General features: G+C 38.7%; 1 protein-coding gene across 1 annotated transcript; it reads right to left on the bottom strand.

Annotated features, from left to right (window-relative positions):
• Positions 1–468: 468 nt before the first annotated feature.
• HENMT1 (HEN methyltransferase 1) lies at positions 469–7,310 on the bottom strand. The gene is made up of 6 exons (XM_058030532.1): positions 7,197–7,310; positions 5,607–5,719; positions 4,523–4,657; positions 3,941–4,123; positions 2,196–2,373; positions 469–864 (listed from the first exon to the last, which is right to left on the bottom strand). Exons 1-6 carry the CDS (start codon positions 7,308–7,310, stop codon positions 469–471), a joined length of 1,119 nt encoding a protein of 372 aa, XP_057886515.1.
• Between the last annotated feature and the right edge of the window lie 1,964 nt (positions 7,311–9,274).

The raw sequence follows: 9,274 nt of genomic DNA, 5'->3' as shown, positions 1-9,274 counted from the left end.
GGTTTTCATCAAGGCTGAGTATGTACTCATCTTGAAAAAGGCATCTATAAATTTTAAAGAAATTAAGAAAAAACTTGCCCTAAACTTATGAATGACTCACATTATTCAGCACAACACAGTAGATGGTAAAACAAACTATCCTTGATACTAACAAGACACTACCAGAAATCATATAGTAATGATGGCTACAATAAAGCAATAGAAAGCAAACAGATTTACTTCATTTTCTTCTTGGGAATAAATTCTTTCCTTTTAGCCCCTGATACTCACTTGAAACCCCTATGAGTTACTGTTACCTTTGTCAGAAGCACTCACCTTCACTCAGTGAGAGGTGCTGACAGATAACTACCACTGATGGAAGGTTAGAAAAGCTTTTGTGCTCTAGTTAGCATACAGAACATACCATTTGACAGCTTCTAAAAAAACCACTTTCATTACTTCACCTGAAGTTGGTTTGAGAAATCTGATCTAATTCTCTTCATTTTCATGTTCAATATTGAACATCACAGCAGAACCATCACTGCTCAGTGTGACCTTGCCTGCAATAAGCTTGCATAACTTCTCAAAGGTACCACAAAGTCGATTCACTTTGGGAAAAGAAAAGATTGTTCTGAGAGGTATGTAAACCTCATTTCCACTGACAAATGGTTCCATGTTTTTTTCAACAACCACTTTTCCAAGATAGTCAGAAAAATAGTCCATTGGAAGTTGGAATTTGGATTTTCTCTCAGGATCATCACTGTACTCCTGACGTTTTGACATTAAACGGTGCTTAATGATTTGGGCTGTGAAAATAACTTCACTGATCACTGCATTCTGCAAGTACTTCTCATCTTTTAGACTTGGGTACACTGCTTTGAAGACCTTTACAATATACAAGAAAACATAAAATGTTTATCACTATCACAAGCTCAGATTTTAACATCTGCTGTCCAAAAAAGCTGCTAAAATGGGAATATAATTTTTCATTCAATCCTGTTTCGCTTATTAAACAGTTTCAGGTAACAAAAACTAGGCAATATGAGCTGGTTTTCTTTATTACAACTACACTGGCAGTTAACTGAACTTAAACAAACACCCCAAAACCCAACAGGCAATACCTGCAAGATACACTTCTAGATCAGGCAAGGTAAAGCCCTGCAATTCTTCACCTCTTTTAATAATTTTCTTACTTCTCACATTATGGAGTTCTGGGGACAGTTTTATAGTGATGGAGATTCTAAACTAGTTCTGAATTGCCATCTGGAAACCAAGACTGCATCATGTCATTTATTGTTTTCAGAGTCAAACATTAAATATGCTCTCACAGCTGTAAGGAATGCTAAAAATAAATTGTGACATCAAAATCTGGGGAACTGTAGTGTGTTACTGAGCTATAGTCCAAGGCTATTAAGGAAACTAAGCAGGCAATCTCATTCCCACCAGGTTATATGAGGTGTTTTGTACCAATGAAGTTCCACTGTCTATAATTATTTCTTACTTTCCAATTACACCTTGAAATGTTGAATTATTCCTATAAATTAGTTACCTTATAAAAATTAATTTGATAAGAAACACACAAAATTAACACTCTTGTTTAATCTCAAAGGATACCCATGTCAAAACTCTGCAAAATGACCCTATAACAGGAGCTAATGAAAGCAATTTCTAGTACATGTCCATCACCTAGATGTATTTCCAAGTCTGGTGAGCATTAAAGACTATTTCATTAATCTGTTAAGGGCAATAGATGACAGATGACATTTCACATGCATAGAAATTTCCAATACAGGAATTACAAATGTTTTTTATAGCTTGGAAGCAATAAAAGATAAAGCCATAACACAACTTTACGTTTCAGTTCAGGTCACATTTATCAAGACAGGTTTTTTTAAAATTTTTTATGTATCTGAAAAATCTGTGTCATTGCCAACAGCCACATAATAAATAAATAAATTTAATGACTAGAGGAAAAATAGCTGGCAGAAAGGAACAATTTCATTGCAAGGATAGGTATGTTTTAAGATAAGAATGATTATCCATATTGTTATTTAGCAAGTACCCTAAAAGTTTAAGGCCTCTGTACAACTGCAAACACAGAGACTGAGACTGTCTTGCTGTGATTATCAGCAGTATTTCCTGGTAACAACCCCACAGGCAGTCATAGGCAACTTTACTCTTTATTCACACCTCTAAAGGAAGAAAACAATACTTACTGTTTTGTAAACTGCTTCCATGGGTTTCTCAGACTGAACAGATTCAGCACTTTGAGGGTATTTTCTAAAAAACACACCTATTTGGGTACAAAACCCAACCTTCTCCATTCCTGTTGGTGGGTGCCCGACACCAGTAAATTCCACTGAGTAATCATAGCATCTAGCAGTCTCTAGAGCCCTAAGAAAGACCAATTATTCCAATCATATGAAATATTCATCTTTCCATGTGATAAAGAGCCATTCTTAAGGAGAATCAAGACTCTAAGGCTGCAAAGGCTTGAACATCATTTCTCCAACAATACTCCCAGGCCTGAAGATAAGCACTGTCACATCTTGTTGTACCAGAGCTGTAAGATGCTTACCATAATCTGAATCATTTAGTATCAGTAATTTAGCCACCCAAACATTACTGTTTCTTCTACAAAATGTGCATCAATGTTAATGCTCACAGCTGCTTACTCACCAGCCTGGAAGTCAGCTATACAATGATTTTCAAGAACAAGTTTATTTGAGAAGAACCCATGGAAAACATACACACCTTTAAACCACAAGAGACCAGTTAATAGAGAAAGTGTGGTTTGCTGTAAATATAGAAAGACTAAAATCTACCTAATCAAGGTTACAACAGTCTATATAACACCTAAATGAAAAGTATCTTGTATCATCAGCCAGTGTGAACAAATGGGGCAGGAAACCAAAACTGTGCTACCTACCTGCACTATTCTCCATGGAAAAGAAGAAAAATAAATTAATATCTCATGTATTTTAGAGAATAATGTAATATTTCTATTTCACAACACAAAGGCTTTCTCATGTTTACAGCTCAGAAAATGCCCACATTTCTTCAGTGATACCAATATTTTAAATTCATATCTATCTAAAAGCAAAATCTAAATATACTTGAAGTCACAGAAATTTTCTCTAAGGTATTCTAAGGTAGCTAATTACAGGCAGGTTTTAGTATTGTTATGTAGGAAAAAATACATGCTTCCAGCTTTGCAAAACCATTTACTCAAAAATCACTGGATACTTTAAAGTGTATGGCAGAAACAAGGGGCAAAATTTCCAGGACAGCTACACCAAGAGTTGGCTACTGAGGTATGGCATTCTTTACTGTACCATGTATTTTCTTCCACAACTGCTTGACAGCTGAATGCTATCAGAGCATCCTATTGTCTCTTTGTCTTATTTTTATTACATTCCTGATATTAAGGGTAAGATAGATCTCATATAACCCTCTGTCATGCACATATGATCTGCATTAAATCCCTCATTGTGCCATGATCCATTAAACTATCCTGTGTGTTCAACATGCTGTGGCTATCTGATAAATCTGCTTGCATACTCTTACTGAGTGCTTTGATTACACACCATATAAAGCAAGCCCATTCCTTGGATTTTATGAAGATTTTCTATAGCAGGGTATTAGGCAAAAATATTGATTGATACCTTATATTTCAGATGTGTTAATTGTCATAAAGATCTATAAAGAGTAAGTAAAAGTTTTAAATCTTTTTTTGCACAGCAGTTAAAGTAAAAGCCAATTTAACCACCATCATAAAATACAAAATTCACAGAAAATGCTTAACTGCTCTCAACAGCAAAGAGATCACCAAAGCAGGAGGTGACACTTCACTGACAGAAAACCACATAAATGAACCTTTCTGAAAATGCACAGCCATTCACACTACTGGGCACTCAGAGCTGCATCATGTGCACCCAGCATATGATGTTCAGTACCTTACCAGCTTTGAAACTCTGCTTGGCTCCACTCGAATTTGTGGTCTGGATGCCTGTATAACACCACTCTTGGAAGCAAACAGTTGAATTCAGAATTTGGAGTGCTGATCACAACTATGCTCGGAGCCATGAAACCAAACACCACTTCAGGAAACTTCTTCAGCTCTGATTCTTCCAGGTGTTCTATTCTGAAAAGAGTAAGTTGATGTCTTTGTTTAAAAACACACTACTATAATCTTAACAACCAGTCAAAAGAACCCCAAACCCCTATTTGTAACTTAAAATTTTACACCTATCTCTGCAATATGAGCACTGGCACTGTGGCCAAGTAGCAGCACAGGGGATTTTCTCTGAGCAAATCTCCTCTTGCATTTTGTACTTTTTCCTCAGTATGCTCTTCCTGCCATAAGCACTACCTAAATTACTTAGCATGATTAATTTAAACACAAGTTAGCAGCCACTCTTCTACTTTCTACTTTTCTACTTATACTCCTCTGCTTGAAAGGTTTGATCAAGTCTGTTTGGAGCAAGGACAAAATTCCAAACTGAACTCTAAAAAAACCATTCTGTATTGTGCTGATACTCACAGTTCAATACACGTCACCAAGTCAAAACCAAGCATGCAAGGATCTTTGTGGGCAACTGAACCATGATGCAAGGTAACAGTTAGGGATCTTTCAGATGGCTGCAAATAATCAACAGGAAGAGGAGACAATGTATGCCTACAAAAGTATTAAAAATATGTTACAGGAAGCACCTTAAGATGAGATAAATAGTGCATGAAAATGAACTAGCTAACACCCTGCATAGATACCTCATGAATTTCAAAAAGGTTTACTTGACATGGATATAACAAAGAATATGCAATACAAACACTTCTTCTAACTACCTATCATAGGACAGAAAGAGCAGAAGTTAATGCAGAAACTGTCCTTTGTTTACAAAAATTTCCATTATATTCTCAAATCACCTGGAAAACCACTTATAAATTCTGATAATAGTTAAATTCCAGATACACAGTAAGTCTGGTTTGGACAAGCTTTGCAGGGTTTTGGGGGGAGTTTTGGCCAAGCATATTCCCTATTTTTCCCAAGTAAAATACACTGAGAAACCAAGTACATGTGCAAATTTCATTCTGAAGTACAGCATTAGACAAAACACAGAATAAATATTACATATAAAAGGTTACTTCTCCTCATTCTTGAGAAAGAGTGAGAGAAAACATCCAGATCCTACAGACTCACTGAAACTGTGTTAATCTGCTTTCAGTAAATCTACATTCATCCCTTGGACCAACGCTTCAAAGATCACATAAACCTCTCATTTTAGACAGGTTCTTAACCAGACCCCACACACTGAGCTAACCTTCCTATTTCAAAATGATAAACAAGTCCCCACCTTGGTGACTAAAGTCCCATTTACATCTCAAAAAGATCAAAACTGATCCTTCTGAAGACAATAATGTCACATATAAGCATACATAGATATTCCTAACACCATGCACTAGTGCCTTTACAAACAGTGCATTTCTCAGATGTGCACACCCTGAGGCCTCTGCAAGCAGGGGGAATGACAGAGCAGCTTTTGGTGAGCTCCTGGCTCCAGCCAGGTGAACCCACCACACCACTAGGTAAAGACAAACACAAACCTCAAAGCAACCAAAGAGCTTACATTTTCTCTTTCATTACATTTGCACAGATATCTAGCCCAGCTAACACTTCAATGCAACTGCAGAATTTCAGCATCCAGAGAAGGCTGCAATCAGCACATCCTAAATCTGCCACCTGTAAATTACATATTAAAAAATTAAAATTAAAATTATAGTATTAAGTAATTTCAAAGACTTGCATAAAATAAAAATTCCATACTTATCAAAATAACTTTTTAATACAAAGCATTTCAGAATCGTAATTAAAATTTACAGCTGTAAGCAAGCAGGATAGATGCAGATTTGAAAATTCTTTTTAAAAAAATGTATATGAAGATCCTGCAAGATATTTTAAAAAGAATTAACCTTTTGTTACTACAGCTATAAACAAGTACATGTAGGACATCCCACTGACTCTGGAGAATGTCTTCCACGGGAGCAACAGAAAAGTATGATTTCAAGTACAAAAGCTGCAGCAATTTTCACATTCACCACTGCTTTTCACTGGGCTGTTCTCCCTCAAAACACTGAGAACATGCTCACCAGCAGCCAAGTCAGCAGCAAAGAATCTGCATAAAACAAGTTTACAAGCTCAGTCTAATGTTTAAGTGGGGAACTTTGGGGATATTCAGACCATGAAGTCAAATAATCAGGCAGTCTTTCCTGTAAGCTAAAGAGATAGTCGAGTATGTAAACCAACTCCCACTGTTCCTTCTCAGGCTCAGTCAAGGCTGAAGCACACTGCTGCTCCCCATGTGAAAATCCTGAGTTGTTTCTACCCAGTTTATCTACTGTCTGTGTAAACCCTCCCACCCCTTCCACATCCTAAATCAGAAAACCCAAACCTTTAAAGACAGATGCAACACTGGTGAATATGTTCTATTTTAAAGCATATTACAGTGCCATGGCATCATAGACTGGGTTACATTTTTATTAGCTACCAGAAGTATGATCACATAAGTAATGCAGGTGCATCAGTTTCTTGCATGCCCTATCAACATCACTTTAAGGGTTAAACACTGCAGACTTGAGAAGATCTTTTTGGGAAGGAAGTGAAGAGGACACAGAATATTACTTAAACAATTTAGTTTTTCACAGTGAGTAGTAAAACAGAAGTTCTGGTATATTGGGGGAACACAGGTAACAAGACAGCTAGAGGGGTCACAAGATCTTAAGAAAGTGGAGATGAGTTAGCCTCACATAATCCCACACTCTCAATGTCACTTCTCATCTGAGATGCAAATGATGAAATAAACCTGACACACTACATGGAACTAACTCTCTGGAAAGCAAAACCCCACTATGAGGAAAGCAACTTGAACCAAATTCTGCAGCATTATATTAAAAACAGAATGCCCACTACATTCAAAAACAATCTAAGGCAATTTTCTTTTTTAAATATTCTCTTCTTCCTGTCAAGTAACATTAATTTTATGCACCCCTGCAAAACAACATATCACAAGGTATCTGCTAAGGACATTCAGTTTTAACACTCCTTCACTACTATTGTTTGGTAATTAGGTCAACAGGTTATTAATGCAGTTTGTGTCCCTGAGATGCCAAGTGTCAATTTACTTCCAAGTTAATAACCGAAAGAGACAAAACATACCAACCTTCTTAGGTTTGTACTTCTCCACTAAATCTTTAACAAACTGGTAGCGTTGTTTGTACAAAGGAGGTTCAAATTTAATAATTTGCCTAAACTCTTCTTTGAAGTTCTTATCCATAGTATTCTGGGAATCCTAAAACAAAAAGTTAACTCTTATTTTCTGAAGCACTTCACAATACATCCAATTACAAAGTTTATTGTTTTCAGGGGTGTTTGAGTCCCAATTAAGCAGGGGCAGACCTGATCTGACTTCTATTCAAAGAATGACAAACATTGGGATTAGCACGATTAGGCTGTTCTCTCCATACGTAATTATGAAAATAACCTTATGCAAACGACTATAAATCATATACAAATCCAAAAAGGCAAATTTCATAATCTGTCACTCTCCATCCGGCACACCGGGACAGAGACCATAACCAAACACTACAACCAAACGCATCTGGGCCAAGCCTGCGCGCAACTTGATTGTTCTACGAGGTCTTTTACGCACAAATAAAAATATGTTTTTGTGTATATATACGCACAAAAGCCGGCTCGGTATTCAGGCCAGTCCCCCGCCGCCCCAGAGCTCAGCGGGCCTGCTGGGCTCCCCTCAGCAGCGCCCGCCTGACCCCGCCGGCTCCTCAGCCGCCCCGGCTCCCGATCCCAGCCGGCTCCCGACCCCGATATCCACTGCCCCCGACAGCCACTGCCCCCGGCCCAGCCACCCCCTGCCCTAGCCGAGGCTCCCCCGCGCTTCCCGTCCACCTTCTCTCCCACGGCGAGCTCCCGCCTGGCACAAGCGGCCGCCCCTACGGGGGTGCGGCACCTCCGGGCAGCGCCGGGAGCTGCAATGGGCAGCCCCCAGTGCGGGGGGTGTTCCCTAAGGCGCTTCTGTGATAGACGATAAATGGGCTCCAACGAGCGTTCCGCGGCCCACCTGTTCTACTGACCCGTGCCAGCCTCCCTCAGTGTCATTTAAAGTGATTGGCAGCCACGAGCGGTGTCCCCACTTTTTTACACTATATCCCCAAAATCTCGCCACTCCTCATGCCAGTCCCTTGCGGTGCTGCTGTGTCTAAAGCCGCGTGTGCTCCGCCACAGACGGAAAGCGCTGGTTGTCATACACAGTGAACTAACTAACCCTGACTGGGTGAGTGCGGCAGAGAGCACACACATCCAAAATCGATATCTTTTGCAGCGTTTCATTAAGTATTTTCCACGCTAGGGCAAATTTGTCGCTCGGTGAGCAGGCAGCTGTGTACTACATGGTGAAAGTAGAAAGGAAAGCGTGGCTCTAAATGTCCCATTTCTTCTGTTAACAGCATGCAAAGCGTTTGCTAATCACAGGGCAGGGCTGGTATTAATATAGTGTAGGCCTGGGACCTAGAAGGAGGCAGGACTCAGGTGGAAGTGAGGGGGATAAAGTTAGATAAGTTGCATAATTCAGTGCCCTTTTAAGATTTCAGAATATTCTAGAAATGTGTATGCCAACTTTTGGCTAACATTTTACGTTTTGTGGCCTAGACAGAGCACATAGTTACTCCTTTTGGCTGCTAATTGTTTAACCCTGAACTATCACTTAGTACCTACATCTCAACTAGATAATTCTATAAGTTCTGGCCAGTTTTGTGTTTGTTTTTTTTGGTTTTTTTTTTATACCTCAGAGAAAGGTTTATTAATAGAAGTCTTTTACATAGCAGCTTCCAATTCTATGGATTCTGAGGTATGCTGTGAAATTCTAATTACAAGTCAGTATAATGGATTCTTTAGAACAAAAAAGAACAAAAAACGTATAGAGAAGAAGAGTAGTAAAGTTAACAGTAAAATTCAATTAGTAACACATTGCAAATTCACACAATGTTCTAATAGTTCATAAGACTTCACCCCGAGACGTATCACTGTAAGTAAAACTTTCAGAATTATCAGCTGTTATAATTCTCCACTCTGAACAACATAATCACAGAGATATCCTTTCTGATTGCTCTAATAATGACATTTGATTGGAGATCCCATCTTTGGAAGATTGGGAACATGAAAGAGATGCTGTGGCCCCCTCCGGGGCTACAGCACACTCAGCACACTGAACATTTCTGGATG

Source organism: Melospiza georgiana, chromosome 9 (genome assembly GCF_028018845.1).
Source record: "Melospiza georgiana isolate bMelGeo1 chromosome 9, bMelGeo1.pri, whole genome shotgun sequence".
Classification (NCBI taxonomy): domain Eukaryota; kingdom Metazoa; phylum Chordata; class Aves; order Passeriformes; family Passerellidae; genus Melospiza; species Melospiza georgiana.
The sequence above is the reverse complement of the archived record's forward strand: the minus strand, read 5'-3'. Positions and strand labels throughout refer to the sequence as shown.

Bases quoted from the DNA above. Each gene is read 5' to 3' on its own strand.
- HENMT1 (XM_058030532.1), bottom strand. From the start codon at position 7,310: ATGGATAAGAACTTCAAAGAAGAGTTTAGGCAAATTATTAAATTTGAA. The intron at 4,658-5,606 runs GTAAGCTCTTTG...ATACTTTTGTAG, and splicing joins AATGTAATGAAAGAGAAAAT to GCATACATTGTCTCCTCTTC. The intron at 865-2,195 runs GTAAGTATTGTT...TATATTGTAAAG, and splicing joins TGGAAGCAGTTTACAAAACA to GTCTTCAAAGCAGTGTACCC.